Genomic DNA, 22,621 nt, shown 5'->3' with positions numbered 1-22,621 from the left:
AGCACTGTTCTTTGAAGAATCATTTTCTTAATCATCGTGACGCATGTTGAAAACAAGCTGTTCTATTTTAGGATATGGCTTTTCATGCCCTGAAGTTAAACTGTAAATTCCTTGCATCCATTCGGCTTGAACTTGGCCTCTTTAAAAATATCCACGCAATATGCTGATTACAGAAAATCTACATTCCCATGGAGAAGGACGTGCAGCTTTGCTTGTTTTCATGGGAATCAGAGGTTACAAACGGCACGGAGTTTCCACTCAGCACTGCATCAAGGAAATACGCATGAGTGTTTACACATGGCTGTTGATGCTAACATTGCCTTGCGTTACCACGGATCATGTTCCTTCAGATCGTGAGCCACACTAGCAAGTGCCACTGGGAATGAGCTACGAGTATACATTGACCTCAAAACAAAGCACCAGTGCAGCAGACACAGGGCTCTTTATTAGAGATGTGGCTTTTAGGAAGAATAAAAACACATGACCTTTTGACTGTCTGTCTCCTCCACCTCCTGTAGATAAATTCAAAGCTTCCTGTCTTTACAGGAAGAAACAGAGCCCTGACTTCTTTCATTTCTTCTACTACATGGAATATCGGTTTACTTGATAGTTTAGACAAGCCATAGGCATGTGATTATTTCCGGAATCGGCTGTAATCAGGTCCATTTCATCTCTGTGGCTTATATTTCAAAAAGAAAAACCGTGGGATTTCTTTGCATGTTTGAATGTAATATCACATTTATATCAAGTGTGCAGTTAAATAGTTTATGTGTAGATTTTAATCGATTCAGTGTAGACGTTCCATATTAAACGTATTCCTTTGCTTTTCCGAGAAGGTTTTGGCATCGCAGAAATATTAAGTGTAAAACTATAGACTGCACAATAGTGACTGTTTTATTAAAACCTTTATTCAGAATGCACACAAACTGCACTGGTTGATTCAAAAAGCAATTTGTCACCAATGTTTAAAACGACTTGATGAAGGGGCAAAATTTTGTAAATGACGAACAAGCTTTTAATCCTCTGAGATAGAAAATATTTGTTCTGAGGGCACAGCCGGCCACGGAGGTAGCTCGATAAACTTGTCCATGAGAATGGGTGTGCAGGATAAAACAACCTTAGTCAAACTTTGAGGGCAAAAATCCATTGATGGAAGTTGCTAAACTGATATGTGCTGTGAAAATGGTTTGCTTTATGCCTCCCAGTTAGTAGGTCATCCTCAATATAAGTCCCATATAATATGCTTTAAGACACAATTTCGCAAGATAAAATGCTGCCAAACAGATCATGCAGGTCCCAATGTCTCTAGAAGCACAGCGTTCAGCTGTCCTATCGGTAAGGGGACGGCGGGGGGGGTTAAACCCTGAAAAGCAACAAGACACACACCTTTGGTATGAACCTACCTTGTGTCATGCCCCGCTTTTATAAACTAGTGCTAGAAACATGTGTGATGTATACTGGAGCAGGTGCAACAATGGGATCATGGTCTTTTCATTTTAAACCTCAATTTATTAGTTTTAATTATCTTAGCCAACTTCCCATATACCCTCTTATTTTAAAATGAGTCTGGTATTTTTCCCGCTAGCTTCCGCTCAGTCCTGAAGAAGTCCTGAAGTGGTTATAAGAGATTGCCATTGTAATTTTACTGTTTCTCCAGGTTTTGCTTCAAGGGAACAGAGCCGGGTCCTTCACTGCTGCATGGAAAAAGCTGGAGGATTAATTCATAATTCATTTTTGACCGACTTTCCGGCAGCAAACTTCTCATTCTCAGTTCTCCTCAGCGTCGTCTCCCTGCTCGCCATCCATTAGTAAGGCTGCATATTTACTGGCTGAGCTGAATTTCTGCCAAAAGAGAGAGAAGAGAACATGTAACCAAACACTGATAAATGTTAGATAATATTAAAGTCTTCCGAGTGCAGATACACAGGTGTGAGAATATCAGAAATGGACTGACAGCTTAAGGTTTGAATCGTCTGAGGGAAAAGAAGATATAAAAGCCCGGGCAAATCTTAGAGGTATTTTAATAATGCAAACATTTGGAACATTACTTGCACTTTGATTACATTTTACATACCTCTGAGTCCTTAGTAATCAGTAATATGACTTTGTAAACACGTTGTAGCAGACGCCTATACAATATCGAGTTAATAATATGTGAACTGGGCAAACAGGGCTCTATTTTAATCCTCAACAAAGCTTTAAAAAACATGAAAATAAAAGAAAACAAAGCAAAATGACACACAGCTGGAGTGTGATGCCTAAATCTGACTTCGTTTTTAATATTTCTAGCCATTCTCGCTTATCCACACAATCTTTTCAGTCCTAACAGTGTATGGAATGTACGGCATCAGTTGTGCACCTGATCCACACTACCCTTAATATGCCTTTTACATGATGACAGGATCGAGGGTGCAGTGGTAAGTTCTATTTCACCGCTCGGTGGTAAGAATCACCTGGACACAGTCTTGTATCCTGTATACACATACCATGTGTGATGGCTCATGTGGCATGTGCAACAAATCCTGCCATCATATTGCCTTATTTCACCTTCTTCTTCTAGTTTTGTACATGTGAACATATTATGGAGCGATCCACTTCGCAGCGTTCGAGTACGGTTGAATCTTTTTTCCTCCAAAGTTTCCTCTCATCTCATCTGCCTCGGTGAGTGTATTTTTTTTTATTTTATTTTCAAGTCGGACTGGATGCTTCTTGGCAATTCCCAGCATCAAAAGCTCTCTCCTGCTTGTTGGGACAGAATTTATTGTTTGGTTGTGGAATTCTGGGAGTTGTTATGAAAACACGTCACATATGAAATAATTTTTCAGGTGCTATTAGGAAATATTTAGGGCATCGTCAGCGTTAGAAACAACTGATACGGTACAAGTGATGTGGATATATTATAAAGCTACAGTTGCAATCAGAAATATTCAACCCCTTCACCTCAAAAGACATTATAGTGATGTGGATGAAAGATAATGACAATAAATGACAAAAACCTCATTAAACAACCAAAAACATTTATTGATACATATTTGAGTTATTTTGACAACAGAAGTTGACTTAACTTTGAAGTTCAGATGAAAATGTAAATCATTTAAAGGAACAGTCCACCGTACTTCCATAATGAAATATGCTCTTATCTGAATTGAGACGAGCTGCTCCGTACCTCTCCGAGCTTTGCGCGACCTCCCAGTCAGTCAGACGCGCTGTCACTCCTGTTAGCAATGTAGCTAGGCTCAGCATGGCCAATGGTATTTTTTGGGGCTGTAGTTAGATGCAACCAAACTCTTCCGCGTTTTTCCTGTTTACATAGGTTTATATGACCAGTGATATGAAACAAGTTCAGTTACACAAATTGAAACGTAGCGATTTTCTATGCTATGGAAAGTCCGCACTATAATGACAGGCGTACTAACACCTTCTGCGCGCTTCAGCAGCGCATTGATATCTGAGCTCCGTATCAATGCGCTGCCGAAGCGCGCAGAAGGTGTTAGTACGCCTGTCATTATAGTGCTGACTTTCCATAGCATAGAAAATCGCTACGTTTCAATTTGTGTAACTGAACTTGTTTCATATCACTGGTCATATAAACCTATGTAAACAGGAAAAACGCAGAAGAGTTTGGTCACATCTAACTACAGCCCCAAAAAATACCGTTGGCCATGCTGAGCCTAGCTACATTGCTAACAGGAGTGACAGCGCGTCTGACTGCGTCTGACTGACTGGGAGGTCGCGCAAAGCTCGGAGAGGTACGGAGCAGCTCGTCTCAATTCAGATAAGAGCATATTTCATTATGGAAGTACGGTGGACTGTTCCTTTAACACATGCACTATTATTCAACCCCCAGCTTTAGTACTTTGTGGAGCATCCTTTAGCTCAGGGGTTTTCAAAGTGTGGGAGAGTTAGCCCCCCCTCGGAGAGCAAATAAACAACAGCGCCCCCCCTTACAATTTTTGTTGTTGCTATACTTAATGTTCCATTCGTATTTTTAAAAAATGGCTGTTGTACACATTTTTTTTTTCTGTTTCACATTTTAAACACCTGTGCTTTTTAAAACATCTTGTTTTACACATTTTAAACATCTCATAGCATCGTTAGCTAGCACCTCTTGGCAGACAACACACTGTGGCAGTGGAGCATCTTCAGATCCAGTCCATGAAAATCCAAACTTTAAATAATCGTGGTTATACTTCCTTCTTTTTCCAGTCCCCCCAGGATTCCGCGGGCCTTTTTTGTGATTGTTGCGGGCTAAAATGTCTGATGTTGCGGGGGGGTTTCCAAAAAAATTGCGATGAAAGTTGCGGTGTTTTTTAGGTTTTTGTTGCGATTACATTGCGGGAGGAAGTGAAAGTTGCGAGAAATTGTTGCAATTTTCTCTTTTTGTGATTAAAATTGAGTGATATGTTAAATATTAAGTTATTACTGAAAAACTATTGATTAAAAAAAACAAAGACACTGAGAAATGGTCCTATAAACAACTTTACCAATATAAAAGATTACCAGGACTACAAAAATGCAGAAAAATAGGCTTTACTTCTCCAAATGCACCTGTTGATTCAAAAGTTAAAGTGCAGAGAACCTCACAGCACAACATGAAGTTACCTTAAAATATAATATAAATGCCTCAGCTTTCATGTAAGAAAAAAACTATTAATACTAGTACTGTGTGCAGGCAGTCTCTCCTGAAGACTAAATTAAACAATAATTATAAACTAATAAAATAAATGGTTCAGGCTTCATAGAAGAAAAAAACAATTTGAACAGAATCTCACAGTATGATGCTGAAGCTGCCTAAACAATGGAAAATAAAATACCATTTTGGCAAAAATGTTGGCATCCATTAATTTCTTGTATTAAGTAAAAAAAAAAAATAAAGTGCACACAGTCCTTCACTGTAAACATAACACACTTTCAGTAACAGAATTTAAGCCTACATAAACACTGACTCGCACATCATGCAATGTTGCCAGATACTGCTGACGTTTTCCAGTCCAAAATATGTTCAAAACCCACCAAAATGCACTTGAAACCGCCCAATCTGGCAACACTGCGCGCATGCTGCTTCTCTTGAACGTTAACACGGAAGTAAGGCGGAAGGTAGTTTGTCGACGTCACCTCAAGACGACGCCAACGATTGGTCAAATTTGCGGGAAAGTTGCGGTGATTGGATATAATTGCAATATCGCCCTGAATTCGCGGGGATTGGTTGAATTTGCGATGAAGCTGCAAATTGCAACATCCTGGAGGCTCTGTTTTTTTGCTTGGCCCAGACTTTGTCTCCTCACTCACTGTAGCTTTAGGTACTAAAAATCGATCCATTTTGTCTCTGGTAAAGGCTAGCTGAAGTTCGCTAAATGTCCGCAATAGTAACTTATTCTGGTTTATTTTTACACACGTTGCGCCCCCCCCGAAGAACTCTGGCGCCCCCCAGGGGGGTCGCGCCCCACACTTTGAAAAGCCCTGCTTTAGCTTTTATAACTTCTAACAAACGTTTTCGGTAACTGCTGACAAGCTTCTTACACCTCTCGATTGGAATCTTTGCCCATTCTTCATGTGCAAAAGCCTCCAGCTCAGTGATGTTTGATGGCTTCCATGCTACAACGGATTTTCAGTTGGATTTAAATCTGGTGACTGAGAAAGCCACTCCAGGATCTTTTTCTCAACCAAGCTTTGGTTGACTTGGAGGTGTGCTTGAGATCATTGTCTTGCTGGAAAGTCCATTGATCACCAAGATTTAATTTGTCAACAGAAGGAATCACGTTCCTCTTTAAAATGGCCTGGTATTTCTGGGAATCCATAATGCCAGGTACATGATCAAGATTGCCAGTTCCTGCTGCAGAAAAAACAGCCCCACATCATCAATGACCCACCTCCATGCTTGACTGTGAGGATGATATTCTTCTGGTCATAAGCCTGGCCTTTTACACGCCAGACATACCGCTGTTCCATATGTCCAAACAGTTCCAGTTTGGTTTCATCAGTCCATAGAACTGTCTCCCAAAACTCTGCAGTCTTATCCAAATTCCTCCTGGCATATTCTAGTCGACTTTTGATGTTCCTTGTGGTCGAGTGGAGTGCGTCTTGGAGTCCAGCCATGAAATCCTTGTTTATTCAGTGTATGTCTTATAGTTGCCACTGAAGCACTTGTACCAGCTTTCATCATGTCATCCTGTAGGTGTCTTGCACTCACATGGGTTTTTTTCTTATGCCGCTTTTCCACTACCAATGCGGCTGAGTTGGGCTGAGCCGTGCCGTGCTGAGTTGGGCTGAGTCGAGCTGAGCGGGGCTGTTGGAGTTGCATTTCGACTACAACCGCGCTGAACTGTGCTGGCTGGAAGTGGGTGGACACATTGGGTGGAGTTGGCGAAAGTGGGTGGACGTCAGGTGATGTCGTTAGGCGGTGCAAACAGTGACATCAGTGACCTTTTAAGCGGCAGTCTCACAACCCGGAGAGTAAACAATAAACATGGAGGACATGGTGTCGTTAGTGTTGCTGGTCTTGGTGCTGTGGCTTGTTGTCACCGACAACGCCAACAGATACTGGCAAGAGCGTATAGATGAGGCGAGGCGCATAAGGCTTCATAATTCTCGTAATTCGTAATTCTTCTTCTTCCGGGTTTATGGTGTTTACAGATCCCAGCGTGCTCGCGGGGCGTGTGTGGGCATGTGAGGACACTCTTCCTCACCAATCAGTGCACAGGGGAGTGTCTCCTCACGCCCCCAGCCCCACTCGGCTCGGTTTGGCTTGCTTCAGCCCCACTCCAAAACCGTGCGAGTTTTGGGGGCTGAGCAGGGCTGAAGCGAGCTGAGTCGTGCTGTTCTTAGATAGTCGAAACGCGAGCTGTGTCGGGCTGAAGTGAGCTGAAGCAAGCTGAAGTGAGCTGAAAAAGGGTAGTGGAAAAGGGCCATAAGTTGTCCTGACTAAGTGGCTAAGGGCCCTTGGTGAAATTTTGGGCTTTCTTCCACGGCCAGGCAGGTTTGCAGCTGTTCCATAAGTTTTAAACTTCCTTATAATGCTCTTAATGGTGTCTCTTGGAATGTTAAATTTTTTGGAAATCTTCTTATACCCAAGGCCCTTTAGGTGTGATGAAATAATCTCTTCTCTCAGCTTTTGTGGAAGCTCTTTTATCTTTCCCATGATTGCAACTGACCTTGAATACTTTCATGGGTGGGGTTTATATATGCATCACAGCGGAAGCAAATGAAGGATCATTATAAAGTTCCCAAAGGCTTAATTATGTTTCAACTCCACTTTAGGCTATAAAAACTGTCAGAAAGCTTTAAAAACAACAATATTATATAGGGGTTGAATAATTGTGACATGGCTATCTTAAAATATACTGTTACACACAAATACTACATCATGCATTTTCTGCGTTGATTTTATGGATCATCCAAAGCAGTCATCCAAAGCAGAATCTTGCTCTTTGAAAAAACTTTAATTGATAAATCCTTAAAATCTTTGGGGGGTTGAATATTTCTGATTGCAATTGTATATAAGCGTTATTCCACAAAATGAAAATATATTCATATATATTCGTTTATTAACTCCAATCGCAGCCATGAAGGCTGAATTACAGGGTATTGCGCAATTAATCATAACAATAAACAATTAAGCATAACGATAATCTAAATACTTGACAGTTACAAAATTCTTCAGCCGTTCAGTATTGCATACAGACTGTATAGCAGTCCTAGCCGATCTTAGATTATACCTTATATCACGTTCTACAATTCTGCTTTGTATCAGAGGAAAAGGGGGATTCCCGGGTTGTATCTTTTTCATAAAACGTTTGCAAGATTCAGCACGACGGTCCGCAAGTGTAGATAGACCGGTTTGTGATAAAGCATCGCTATAAAGTACACCCGGTAGAATTATTGCCAACGCGCGTTTTTGGACATCTTCTAGTGCCTTGGAGAGAAAATTAGGAAGAGCGGAATAAACGACGGATGCATATTCTAATATAGATCTTATGAGAGGGCAATATATGGTAATAACAATATCAGTTACCTGAAAGCCAGAATGTTTTAGATTCCTTCTTATTACATAAAGACGCTTGCTGGCTTTCTTCAATACATAGTCTATGTGGACGTCCCATGTCAAGTCATGAGAGATGTATACACCGAGTAGTTTAAATGACTTAACGCGTTCCACAGTAGTGCAGCCGATGGCAATGCCTTTTCTGATCCGCGACAACTCCCCATGGTTGGTTCAAGTGACCATTTCTGTGTCTTGATACAAGAAAACTGGAATCGTCCCAAACCCTCCAAGAGATCTGTGGTGTCACGTGACACTAGGGAGAGCTCTTTGAGATCATTTGGGCAGTGGATTACAAGTTATGATTGGGATCATGTTTATCGTCTTGTGTCATGTCAGGATAAGTTTGATACTTTCATCACAACACTTGGTAACGCCGTGGATCATTTTATGCCACTAAAAACGAAGAAGGTATATAGCAATGACAAACCATGGATCACTCAGAAGATAAAATGCTTGGTTAAAAAAAGACAAAAATACTTTATCCGAGAAGGTAAAGACTCGCCCATGTTTCATCTGTGGCACAATAAGGTCCAGCGAGCTGTCAAGGACTGTAAGAAGGCATTTTACAAGGCAAAGGTGAAGAACTTGAGGGATACAGCTATAGGGAAGTGGTGGAAAGAGGTTAAAAGCCTTTTGGGTGTGTCTTATCATGAGCGTAAATGGTACGAGCAGCTGATTGACGATGCTGATGATTCTCTGGACTGTTTGTGCGACAAAATCAATAACTTCTTCGTAGAATTAACAGCTGAGTTCCTGCCCCTGCAACCGTCGGATATTGACAACGTCATTGCGGATGCCCCACCTGAGAGTCTTTTGGTTTCTGAGTTCGAGGCATATGTTGCGCTGCGCAAGATCCACGTAAAAAAGGCACCAGGTCCCGACGGTATTCCAAATATCGTTCTCAAAACATTTGCGTTTGAGCTCGCCCCAATCATCTCAAACATCTACAACCCTTCTCTCAGGGATGGTTTTGTTCCACCTCTCCTAAAGTGCGCTGCTGTCTGCCCTATACCTAAGCAGAGACCACCTAAGGCAATCGAGAATGACATTAGACCTATATCTCTTACTTCACAATTAGCTAAAGTGGTGGAAAGTTTTACTTTAGTTCGACTCCCCCCTAAAATTTTCAGTAATTTAGACAACCAACAATTCGCTGTTTCTGGTAGGTCAACTGAGCAAGCAATAGTTTACTTGTTGCACCTAACATTAGAAGTGCTTGATAAAGGTAACTCTAGCATTAGGTATTTTTTTGCAGATTTTAAAAAGGGCTTTGACCTTATAAACCACCATATTCTACTTGAGAAGCTAGCAACCTTTGATATTCATTCCAGTCTATTAAAGTGGGTAGCAGCCTTTTTGCAGGGCAGATCCCAATTTGTGCGTATCGGTAACAGTGTATCTTCTACCAAATACCCTCACGGAGGAATTCCTCAAGGTACAAAATTGGGACCACTGCTCTTTGCGGTTATGGTCAATAGCTTAGTTTCTCAGTGGCCGCTCCACATAAAGTTTGTTGATGACTTATCTATCATTGAGGTAGTTCCAAGAAATTCTCCATCCCTGACCAACTTATTGTAAGGGACATTCAAGAGTTTGCTGAGCTTAACGACATGAAATTAAATCCTTCTAAGTGTAAGGAAATGGTTGTTGACTTTCTTCAATACAACAGCTGCATTTGGTCAAGTTGTACATGAACTGATAGCCGATGAGGCATGGAGCGCCGAGTTGGCTATAAACCGTGTACGATGAGACTGAGTGGAATAACTGTTTTAATCTATCCACAATCACTGGATTTTGAAAAACAGAGAATTTTTGTTTTTATTTTTTGCAAATTTGATAAATAATAAAAATTTTTACAAAAAACGTCCAACAAAATAATTTCTGCTTAGACTATAAACAAACCGGTGAAATGACAGGAGCAATTTGTGAAAAATGCTATAATAATAATTCTTAAAAAAATTAAAGAGAGAGATTCTTACCATCAAATACTTTTATTCCATATTTTGTTGCTTTTTTTTTTGTATTTTTGGGGGGTTTGTTTTCAAATATTTTTTTTTTTCATCCTCAGTTGGTTCAGCAACACGCGGCGCCATTTTGTTTTTCTCTACTCGTGGTATATGAGCCAATAGCATAGTAGTACAGTAGCCAATCAGAGTGCGTGATTGATCATATCCAGTGAATCTGGATAGAATATGTTCAATTATACTTCTACCAGCAATCATATCTAAATAATATTAGCTAAGGTCTGCTTTAAAAAAAATAAATAAATATATATTAGGGTTAAAGTACATTTTAATTTATTGTTATATGATTTTATTTGTTATTTGTGTCTATAATTAAATTAATTATATTTATATTGTATTTTAAATGTATTTTTGCCCATTTACTTTTTACTAATTTGTGTAGAGAGTTAATTCCTCGTGTAGTTCTTATTCAGTTCAGCAGTTCAGTTCATTCTTGCTTATAAAATAATATGACTGGCATAGCTGACAAAGTTGTCGTTTAAGGCCCCCAAAATATAAACAAAAGGCCCTGGCAATTATACAACCAGCCAATCATGTGGCAGAGGCACAATGCATAAAATCATACAGATACAGATCAAGAGCTTCAATTTATTTTCATATCAGAATGGAAAAAAAATGTGATTTCTGTGACTGGCATGGTTATTGGTGCCAAATGAGCTGCTTTGTGTATTTAAGAAACTGCTGATCTCCTGGAATTTTCATGCACAACAGTCTTTAGTGTTACACAGAATGGTTCATAAAAAACAAAAACATCCAGTGAATGGCAGTTCTGCAGGCAGAAATGCACAGTTGATGAAGGAGCTCAGAGGAGAACTTCCAGGTTGCTTCAAAGTGACAGGAAGGCTACAGTAACTCAGTCAGTCACTGTTTACAACTGCGGTGAGCAGAAAATCATCTCAGAATGCACAACACGTTTAACTTTGAGGTGGGTGTGCTATAGCTAAAGACCACATTGGGTTCCACTCCCATGAGCCAAGAACAGGAATCTGAGGCTACAGTGGGCACAGACTCCCGAAACTGGACAACCGGCTTGGAAAAACATCAACTGTTCTGATGAATCTTTGTTTCTGCAGTGACAGGCAGATAGTAGGTTTGTAATTTAGGGTCAACAGCATGAATCAATGGATTCTTGCCCAACCTGTCTTGTGTCAACAGGCTGGTGGTGGTGGTGGATGGTGTGGGGAGTGTTTTCTTGCCACAAATTGGAACCCTTACTACTACCCAGCACTGCTTAAATGCTGCAGCACCTATCTATCTGATGATTGCTGCTCACCACATGCATCCTTTTATGGCCACAACTTAACCATCTAAAAATGGCTACTTCCAGCCTGATAAGGCCCCATGTAAGAAAGTACAAGTTATCTCAAACTGGCTCAGTACACATGATGACTTCAGTGTACTTCCCAATCACCAGATCAGAATCTAATGGAGCACTGTTGGGACGTGGTATAATGGCAGATATGAAGCATGAATATGGAGCTCCCAAATCTGCAGCAATTATGTGATGTAATGGTGTCAACAGGGATCAGAATCTCAAAGGAATGTGTCCAAACCCTCTGGGAATCCATGCCACAAAGAATCAAGGCTGTTCTGACAGCAAAGGGAGGCCTTTCCAAATATTGGTATTGGTTTCCAGTATTGGTTTTCCTAATAGTGGCCAATGAGCATAATAATTTGAATTGATAAACAAACAGTATTTTGTATGTTCTGGAACGGAAAAATTTTGGACAGATCATGGGGTTTTGTTTTGAGAGCTCAACTATGAACATTAATCGACTGCTGACATGAAGTAGCAGATTCAGCTTTTTCAAATTCATTTGACTTAATAATGTTCAAGGGAAAACATCTGCCACTTTTTACTCTAAAACATAACCACACGTTATATGAAGGGCAGCATGGTGGTGTAGTGGTTAGCACTGTCGTCTCACAGCAAGAAAGTCCTGGGTTTGAGCCCAACAGCCAACGAGGGCCTTTCTGTGCGGAGTTTGCATGTTCTCCCTGTGTCTGCGTGGGTTTCCTCCGTGTGCTCCGGTTTCCCCCACAGTCCAGGTTAGGTTAACTGGTGGCTCTAAATTGACCGTAGGTGTGAATGTGAGTGTGAATGGTTGTTTGTCTCTGTGTGTCAGCCGTACGATGACCTGGCGACTTGTCCAGGATGTACCTCGCCTCTCGCCCATAGTCAGCTGCGATAGGCTCCAGCTTGCCTGCGACCCTGTACAGGATAAGCGGCTACAGATAATGGATGTTATATGAATTAGTGACATTCGTGCCTAATCTCCTACCTAAAGCACACCCTCTTTCTTTTACAAGAGTTTTTCACAAAAGCAAATAAATTGGGACCAGGCAACAAGTTAACAATTCAAACTAATTGGGTTTCGTTTGTATAGTTTACATTTTCAAGACTCAATGTTGCAATAAGTTGTGAAATATTGATGGACAGAACACACATACTGTAATTATGGCCACCTCTCTACTTCTTACTGAATAAACATGATAAACACAAACTATAATCACACAGCAGCTATCCATTTGAGAATATTTGGACAAAGACAGGCACACCCAGAGGCAAAAATATATAAGGTCAATGGACAGGAGGTCACACCCAGAGAAAGTGCCTTAGAGCTCTGTCACTCACAGGACTGGGAGATTCCTCATATTTCTTTGGCCCTGGTGCTGGTCTGAGATCTCGCTCTCTTCTGATGTCCTTTCTACAAGCAACGTAGAACAGACTGAAACAGCAGTCTCTGGCATGCATGTAAAGCCACACTTAGTCTGAAGGCTAAAGACTTCTAACTTTTTTCTTGAGGGTTTTACTTAACATACTGAAAGCTGGGTTTTTCAGTGTATGTCAGGAATGAACCATTTCATATACAATCCAAAGATCCCCAGAGATTCACGCTTTTTAAGTTAAGAAACTAGGGCTCAGATGCAGCACATGATGCAGAACAATTAGATAGTGCTGGTAATGTGGATATAAAATTATACGGCATGGAACTCTAAGGCCACAAGGGAACAATTTTGTAAGTATTCATTTGAGATGTAAGGGTAGCTGCAAATGGCCTCTAGTTCTGCTTGTCCCATGACTAAAATTCTACTCAGTAGAGGCTAACCTGTCTGTTTCCTTGCGCCGGTCTCTCCCTGTTGCTGGAGCTGTAGCCCCCCCACGGCCCCGACGTGGACCATCTCCCCTGTTCTCATCTGCAAGGAGAGTTTGCATGTATAGACAACGTGCAGTTAGACAGTTAAGCCGTTCCCCAGTAGAGGGCTGCACTAATATCTTAGTACTAATATTATACTGCTACTACTGGAACGCAACAATACAAAGATATAGCAGGTAATATTCAGTCAAGTGCAATTTCTCTTCAACTTGTGGTAATGTCTTAATGTTCTGTACATACTGTGATACATACCTACAGTGGTGCTTGAAAGTTTGTGAACCCTTTAGAATTTTCTATATTTCTGCATAAATATGACCTAAAACATAATCAGATTTTCACACAAGTCCTAAAAGTAGATAAATAGAACCCAGTTAAACAAATGAGACAAAAATGTTATACTTGGTCATTTATTTATTGAGGAAAATGATCCAATATTACATATCTGTGAGTGGCAAAAGTATGTGAACCTCTAGGATTAGATTAGATAAAACTTTACTGATCCCTTTGGGTGGGTTCCCTCAGGGAAATTAAGATTCCAGCAGCATCATTACAGATAAACAGAGAAAAGAAATAGAGAAAAACTTATAGATAAATTAAAATAAATTAAGTATTTACATATACAAATATAAAAAGAATAATATATGGGGAAGAGAGGAAGGGGGAGAGAGAGGAGGGGAAAAAAAGGAAAAAGGGGAGGGGGGGCAGCAGGAGAGATATTGCACTTTGTATTGCACATTATATTGCACATTGTCCGGTATTGCTTATTGGTAGGCTAGGCTACTGCTCCTTCCCATCCTCTCTCCTCCTGTTACCCCCCCCCCCCAGAGAGGAGTTGTACAGTCTGATGGCATGAGGGACAAAGGAGTTTTTGAGTCTGTTCGTCCTGCACTTGGGAAGGAGCATTCTGTCACTGAACAGGCTCCTCTGGCAACCGGTGTGCAGAGGGTGACTGGCATCGTCCATGATGTTCAATAGTTTGTCCATAGACCTCTTCTCTGCCACCGTCACCAGAGAGTCCAGCTTCATGCCGACCACAGAGCCGGCCCGCCTGATCAGTTTGTCCAGCCTGGATGTGTCCTCCTTGGATGTGCTGCCCCCCAGCACACCATGGTGTAAAACAGGACACTGGCGACCACAGACTGATAGAACATCCACAGGAGTTTCCTGCAGATGTTAAAGGACCGCAGCCTCCTAAGGAAGTATAGCCTGCTCTGTCCCTTCCTGTATAAGTGATTGGTGTTGTAAGTCCAGTCCAGCTTGCTGTCCAGCCACAGCCCGAGGTACTTGTAGGAATCCACAGCCTCCACCTCGACTCCCTCGATCAGAACTGGTCGTGACCTTGGTCTGGACCTCCCAAAGTCAGTGACCAGCTCCTTGGTCTTCGGAGTGTTGAGCTGCAGATGGTTCCTTTTGCACCACACAGCAAAGTCCCTCACCAGGCTCCTATACTCCTCCTCTCTGTTGTCACTGATACACCCAATGATGGCTGTGTCATCGGTAAACTTCTGAATGTGACACAGCTCTGAATTGCAGCAAAAGTCTGCGGTGTACAGGGTGAAGAGAAGAGGGGCCAGCACCGTGCCCTGGGGTGCTCCGGTACTGCTAATCACAGTGTCAGACGTGATGTCCTTCAGCCTGACATACTGCGGTCTGTCAGTGAGGTAGCTGGAGATCCAGGTGACCAGGCAGGGTTCCACTCGCATCCCGTTCAGTTTGTCCTGAAGCAAAAGGGGCTGGATGGTGTTGAAGGCACTCGAGAAGTCCAAGAAGAGGATCCTCACTGTGCCATTTCCCTTATCCAAATGCGAGTTGGCTCGGTGCAGCAGGTAGAGGATGGCGTCTTCCACACCAACACCTGCCCGGTACGCAAACTGCAGACAGTCCTGGGCATGTTGTACCTGGGGTCTGAGGAGGCTGAGGAAGAGCCGCTCCAACGTCTTCATCAGATGTGAAGTGAGTGCCACCGGTCGGAAGTAGTTCAGCTCGCTGAGCCGATTCTTTTTGGGAACTGGAACGATACATGATGTCTTCCAGAGGGTGGGCACTCTCCCCAGCTGCAAGCTGAGGTTGAAGATGCGTTGGAGTGGTTCACCCAGTTCAGCAGCACAGGTCTTCAGTAGTCGGGGACACACCTTGTCCGGGCCTGCTGCCTTCCTGGGGTGAAGCTTCCTCAGTTGACCTCTGACCTGGTCTGCAGTAATGCATGAAGGAGTCTGTGTTGAGGTGGGGGAGGAGGGGGCTGCTGTGATGACTGGGGGGAGGTGTGTTGAGGGAAGAAGGAGAGATGGCTGCAGTGAGGGGGAGGGTGGGGGGGGGACGTGGGCTGGTTGAACCGGTTGAAGAAGTCATTCAACTCGTTCGCCCTCTCCACTGTCCCTTCAACGACTCTAGTCTTTGTATTGTGGCCTGTGATGGTTTTCACACCTTCCCAGACCTCCCTCATGCTGTTCTCCTTCAGCTTCTGTTCCACCTTTCTCCTGTAGCTGTCCTTACCTTCCCTCACGCAGCGTTCTGCTGTGCTGCTTTCATTGCTTCCCTATCCCTGCTGCTGAAGGTGGCCTTCTTCCTGTTGAGGACAGCTTTGACTTCCTGTGTTACCCATGGCTTGTTATTAGGGTAACACCGTACAGTCTTAGCAGGGGAGACCACGTCTGCGCAGAAGTTGAGGTAATCCGTCAGACAGTGTGTCAGCCCCTCTATGTCCTCACAGTGTGGGCTAAGCAGCACATCCCAGTCCGTGATGTCATAGCAGTTAATTTGAAGGTGAAATTAGAGTAAGGTGTTTTCAATCAATGGGATGATAATCAGGTGTGAGTGGGCATCCTGTTTTATTTAAAGAACAGGGATCTATCAAGGTCTGATCTTCACAACACATGTTTGTATAAGTGTATCATGGCACGAACAAAGGAGATTTCTGAGGACCTCAGAAAAAGCGTTGTTGATGCTCGTCAGGCTGGAAAAGGTTACAAAACCATCTCTAAAGAGTTTGGACTCCACCAATCCACAGTCAGACAGATTGTGTACAAATGGAGGAAATTTAAGACCGTTGTTACCCTCCCCAGGAATGGTCGACCAACAAAGATCACTCCAAGAGCAAGGCATGTAATAGTCGGCGAGGTCACAAAGGACCCCAGGGTAACTTCTAAGCACCTGAAGGCCTCTCTCACATTGGCTAATGTTCATGAGTCCACCATCAGGAGAACACCTGAACAACAATGGTGTGCATGGCAAGGCTGCAAGGAGAAAGCCACTGCTCTCCAAAAAGAACATTGCTGCTCGTCTGCAGTTTGCTAAAGATCACGTGGACAAGCCAGAAGGCTATTGGAAAAATGTTTTGTGGACAGATGAGACCAAAATAGAACTTTTTGGTTTAAATGAGAAGCGTTATGTTTGGAGAAAGGAAAAAACACTGCATTCCAGCATAAGAACCTTATCCCATCTGTGAAACATGGTGGTGGTAGTATCATGGTTTGGGCCTGTTTTGCTGCATCTGGGCCAGAACGGCTTACCATCATTGATGGAACAATGAATTCTGAATTATAGCAGCAAATTCTTAAGGAAATTTTCAGGACATCTGTCCATGAACTGAATCTCAAGAGAAGGTGGGTCATGCAGCAAGACAACGACCCGAAGCACACAAGTCGTTCTACCAAAGAATGGTTAAAGAAGAATAAAGTTAATGTTTTGGAATGGGCAAGTCAAAGTCCTGACCTTAATCTAATCGAAATGTTGTGAAAGGACCTGAAGCAGGCAGTTCATGTGAGGAAACCCACCAACATCCCAGAGTTGAAGCTGTTCTGTACGGAGGAACGGGCTAAAATTCCTCCAAGCCGGTGTGCAGGACTGATCAACAGTTACCGGAAACGTTTAGTTGCAGTTATTGCTGTACAAGGGGGTCACACCAGATACTGAAAGCAAAGGTTCACATGCTTTTGCCACTCACAGATATGTAATATTGGATCATTTTCCTCAATAAATAAATGACCAAGTATAATATTTTTGTCTCATTTGTTTACCTGGGTTCTCTTTATCTACTTTTAGGACTTGTGTGAAAATCTGATGATGTTTTAGATCATATTTATGCAGAAATATAGAAAATTCTAAAGGGTTCACAAACTTTCAAGCACCACTGTATACTGTCCAGTGAAATCTATACATTCTATACATACTGTAAATACACAAGATATTCTCTTTTTTAATATCTTGTGTTTAACATTTGTTCTCTTTCAAGCATTTGTTTCAGTATCTTACTCATCTCACAGAGAATATTCTCTGCTTTTGCCTGTCTTCAAAAACTAGTATTAGCCGACTAGCTATATTTACATCATTTAGCAGATGCACTTATGCAGAACAACTTACATTTATCTCATTTATACAACTGAGCAGTCGGGTATAAAGGGCCTTGTTCAAGGGCTCAGTGGTGGCAGCTTGGCAGTGCTGGTATTTGAACTCATGATCTGTGCTGGGTTTCCCAAAAGCCTCTTAATGCTAAGAGCATCTTAACTAAGAGAGAGAGTGTTCATTGTGCTGCTCGTGCTACCATTTAGCAATGACCTTTGCGCTACGATGCTTTCGGAAAACTCGGCACTGATCAGTAGTTCAAAACTTTAACCACTGAGCTATCACATTATACCGTGTTAAAAAAAAAAAAGTCACCAGAAGAACCCTCCCTCACCCAGGAACGACAGGTCAAGACGTTTGTTTGTGGAACTAAGATATTGAGCACATTTCCTCAGCTGGTTTGTGTTTTGTGCTGCAACATATCTGGGTCACATGTTGGTGTCCACAGTACATGACCCCATCAACTGCACAAAATCAGTTAGAGCCCCAGCTGAATCTCATAAACACACAGCAGTGGTTCCCTTCAATAAAAACCTTTCGTGCTATGTGTCCGAGCCAGAGTCTGCAACCAAACTCGCAAAGTGCCAATTAGAAAAGAAAAATGCTTTTATAAAGAAAGTGCAAAGTTCATGTGTGTGATGACCCACACACTCCCAAATAACATTATGAGATGCAGTTCAGTGCAGCCCACAGTGCAGGTTCAAGTCGAGCCACAAGACCCCAATACTGCTGAAATGCTCACGAACAGAAAATTCAATGTTGGGCTGTAACCAAGAGTTTCTGAGAAATTATTTCTTCTTGTAAAAGAACAATCAATAAGACCAATATTTGTTGATGAGAGCCAACCTGGCCTTTACTCAAGGTTGTTTCGTCCCAAAGTAAGAAGGAGGTATACCACTGATATTAGATCTGTGCACACTGAACAGATACTTAAGAAAGTATAGGACATTGATGCTTATGGGTATTTTAAAAAATGGACGGAATCAGCAATAGCAACAGTCCTGACCAGAAAAGTAATCATAATGGAATGCATTCTCTACCATTAAATTATACCTGGATGGCATTTTGGCTTGCCAGTGAAGGTTTTTTTGAACATGACAGAGGGGCACTTCAACTCAAAGAAGTGTCAAAAAACCTTGAATGATCCGTGGGATTTAACTATGGGCTGCTCACTACGGTGCCAGTCAAAAGTTTGGACACCCCTTCTCATTCATAGGTTTTTCTTTATTTAGACTATTTTCTACACTGTAGAACAATACTGAAGACATCACAACTATGAAATAACATATGGAACATATATGGAATTGTTATATGGTAAACAAAAATGTGTTCAAAAAACAAAATATTTTTCAAATTTAGATTCTTCAAAGTAGCTACCATTTACCTTGACGATGTTCTGCACACTATTGGCATTATCTTCACCAGCCTCATGAGGTCGTCACCTGGAATGCTTTTCAATTAACAGGCGTGCCTCGTCAAAAGTTAATTAGTGCAATTTCTTGTCTTCTTAATGTGTTTGAAATCAAACAGGAAATGGTAAATCATAAAAATACAGTAAATAGCCCTATTCCACAACTGTAGTAAGCCATATTACGCCAAGAACCGCTCGACTAAGTAAAGAGAAACAACATCCATCATTAGTTGACGATATGAAGTGTCTTTTAATTAATAAAAATAAAGGAAAACCATTGAATTGGAAGGTATGTCCAAACTTTTGATTGGTACTGTATTTTCTCATCCCCTTCTTGCACCTCTGGATCAAGTAGATCCCAAGGTAATTTCTCTAAAAATGGAGTCTGCAAAGTGTGTTAGCCATATCCATGCTTTGCATTATGTATGCAATTTCTGTGGGGTGAAGCTAATTTTTTTTTTTTATTGAAATCCAATCCTGCATTTACCACTAGCAGCAAGCTGGTCATTACATTTGGCATTGCCCTTTGATGTAAGGCTGCCAATTCAGGAGTCACAATATGCCAAAGTGAAATACTGAAATGCTCTTGAAAGAGAACTTTTCGTAATGAATGTAATTCCAGTTTTCTTATGAGTGAAATTTTTACCAGACCACCCTCTTTCTGTAGAGTGAAGAAGAGGTGGGTTATCAAGACTGAATAGATAACATTGTTTCACACTTAACATGAGTATTGCTTTGAGGGGACAGTAAGAGGGAGTGTGTCCCATAGTGAGATCAGGGTTTCCCCAGGTTTGACCACCATAAATATAAGACCTTTTTAAGACCACTTAAATGAGAATTAAGACCTACATCGCACCCATTATGCGGTCGTAGAACACCAGATCAAATTCCCAATAATGACAAATGTTTCAAGTAAAAATACTTTTATTATAAAAGTTATATACTTAAGTCATTATGTGCATTGCTTGTCAAATCTTCACATTCAAGACAAGCAAGACCGAATTTTGTTATGTAAGGCATTTTGTTTTTTCCACAGGAGAATGTTGTAGCGACTTCCGAGTCTGGGAACATAGCCTTAAAGAGTTCGAGCCCTCATTCGAGCTGTACGAGTGGTGTTCCGTAATTGTTTTTAAAATCCAGAGCACCTCTGCCCGAAGTGTTGGGGTTCCACCGACACCCATCATGCCACTGCTCAGCCCTTGTGTTGTTGCTAGCCTTGCCAATGATGTCTGGTTTGGCTGATGCTGCTGACGTTCGACAGTGGTGCTAGTGCCAACTCCAGGTGCATTCGGAGATTGAACTGTGCAGACCTGAACGATGGGCTGGTGGCGGTGGAGGGCAGATGCAATGTGCTTTGAGCTCTTCATGTGAGACTCTAAAGCAAAATGACCTATAGTGGACAACTTGAAGGTCTTTCGACAAACACAGCATCTTGCTTCAATGTCGCTTCCAGGAACCTCCCTCACCCAATCACGATATCTTTCATCTGAAAGCCACTGCTGATTAAAATGACACTTCCCCATGCTGCGATTCACGGAGTCTCCTCTCCACCACGGACTCCAACGATTGCGCCGGCGTGAAAATGTATCAATATTGTTTCTTTCTTTGCGCGTACTCCAAGAAATTCACTGATGTTACGCAAAACCCACGTTTTCACATTGTAGAATAGTATGAGTAAATTTAAGACCTTTGTTTAAAAAATTAAGACTTGGGCAAAGCAATTTAAGACTTTTTAAGGCCTTAATTTTGGAATATTAAATTTAAGACTTTTTTAAGACTTTTAAGACCCCGCGGCTACAATGGAGATACAGTACCTCACTCCTGCTACCGGAGAATAAACCGATAAAAGTGGACAATAAAGCAGATCCCAATATACCACAATATAACCTATTGTTATATTATTAAAAGCTTATTAGACTTCAATTTCTTATTAGACTTTGATACTTAGATTTTCTGAAGACCTTTAGAATAGTATTATCAGAAGAGAAAAACAATAGATTGATTTATTTACATCGCTCGGGATAAGAGCTTCTGCTAAAGGCCATGTAATGTAATGTAACAGAAAGAAGTCACCTTTGGTCATAGCACCACAAAGAACTACATTATTAACATATTTACAAGCCGACAATTTACATACAAAAAACTATCATTTCTATCAAGAACGGTGACAAAAAGAAGCTGCGGTAATGAGTCATTGGGAAATAGATATGAAGGAAAAGAGTAGCAGCTAGAATAACTCACTTTTATTATTTGCAAATGTAGCCAAGAAGAGAGTTTAAGAGCTGATTTATACTTGCTGTTAAAAACACATATGCTGCGCGTGTCTTCTGGTTTTATGGTGCATCGTCTGTGCACATCCTCACAAATTAATGCAACACTTTCTATATGATGCAATACCAACATAAATAGTAGAGGCGGTGTAGCACAAACTAACACCATGTCTCAAATCACATTTATGTACTATTCTAGACTGTTACTGATTATTAACGCTAACTGCTTTTCCTATTACAGTTTGTGATCTTCTTTCTTCTTCTTCTGGCTGCTCCCGATTAGGGGTCGTCACAGCAGATCTTTTGTCTCCATTGCTCCCTGTCTTCCGCATCCTTCTCTACCACACCTGCCACTTTCATTTCCTCTCTCACCATATCCATGTATCTCCTCTTTGGCCTTCCTCGTTTTCATTTGCCTGGCAGCTCCATCCTCAACATTCTCCTTCCAACATGCTCTGCATCTCTTCTCAGGATGTGCCCATACCATCTCAGTCTCATCTCTCTTAGCTTCATTCCCAAGCTCTCCACATGTGCTGTCCCTCTGATGTGCTCGTTCCTTATCCTGTCCAACCTTGTCACTCCCATCGCAAACTTTAACTTCCTCAACTCCGCCACCTCCAACTTTGCCTCCTGTCCCTTCGTTAAGGGTACGGTCTCCAATCCATACATCACAGCTGGTCTCACTACTGTCTTATACATCTTACCTTTCACTTTTGCTGGGACTTTCCTATCACAAATGACTCCCGAAATCCTTCTCTATTCCAGTTCGTGATAGTAATTTTAAAAACCCTTTAAACCTACCAAAAGGTCTGTTTTTAGTACCAGTCTTCTGGATTTTCTAGATTAGTAAAGATTTTTGAATGTACAGTGAGGGTTTTTGAGTTGAGACACCGATCATGACAGCAATCACACCAATGGCAGAACGTTTTAAAGACAGTTTTACAGTCTGTTTAACATCGCAGCACATGAAATCATCCAACATTACAGTTAAACTTGTATGCTGTTTTGCCCCTGATTTTCATCCTCGAGATGAAAACCTTATGTATATGCGAGCGAGTATGTGAACAATGCCTCTCCCATAGTAACTGCACGTGTGAATGGTGGAAGTGAACTTTTGCACCTTAAAACGAAACCCAGCATTGCATGTGAGTGGGACAAACAATGGTGATCACAGGTCCTTGGGATTTTACACACTAGTGATTCGACTGAAACTGCTCTCTCAATTCATATAACCAGAAGCTGTGATGCAAACTGCTATAGGATATAAACTGACATAGAATAGTCGATAACATTGACATATCAAACATAGGATAGTCGTTAACATCTGCTCTAAGTAACTAGATTGTCTAGCCTTTTTTTTTTTTTAAATAAAGCTG

General features: G+C 41.6%; 1 protein-coding gene across 3 annotated transcripts in view; it reads right to left on the bottom strand.

Annotated features, from left to right (window-relative positions):
- Window positions 1–886: 886 nt before the first annotated feature.
- eif4ba (eukaryotic translation initiation factor 4Ba) overlaps window positions 887–22,621 on the bottom strand; it is a 63,809-nt gene continuing 42,074 nt past the window's right edge. The window contains exons 13-15 of one of the 3 annotated variants that reach the window (XM_060937969.1): window positions 13,176–13,263; window positions 12,701–12,773; window positions 887–1,842 (exon numbers count right to left, since the gene is read on the bottom strand). In XM_060937969.1, coding sequence (XP_060793952.1) covers window positions 1,768–1,842; window positions 12,701–12,773; window positions 13,176–13,263 — 236 coding nt within the window. In that variant the 3' untranslated portion in view covers window positions 887–1,767. The remainder of the gene's footprint in view (window positions 1,843–12,700; window positions 12,774–13,175; window positions 13,264–22,621) is intronic. The other 2 variants (XM_060937970.1, XM_060937971.1) reach the window with 2 other exon arrangements.

The sequence above is a fragment of the Neoarius graeffei genome, chromosome 13, assembly GCF_027579695.1.
Source record: "Neoarius graeffei isolate fNeoGra1 chromosome 13, fNeoGra1.pri, whole genome shotgun sequence".
NCBI classification, from domain to species: Eukaryota; Metazoa; Chordata; class Actinopteri; order Siluriformes; family Ariidae; genus Neoarius; species Neoarius graeffei.
Note: the sequence above shows the minus strand (reverse complement) of the source record. Positions and strands in the feature narration are given on the sequence as shown.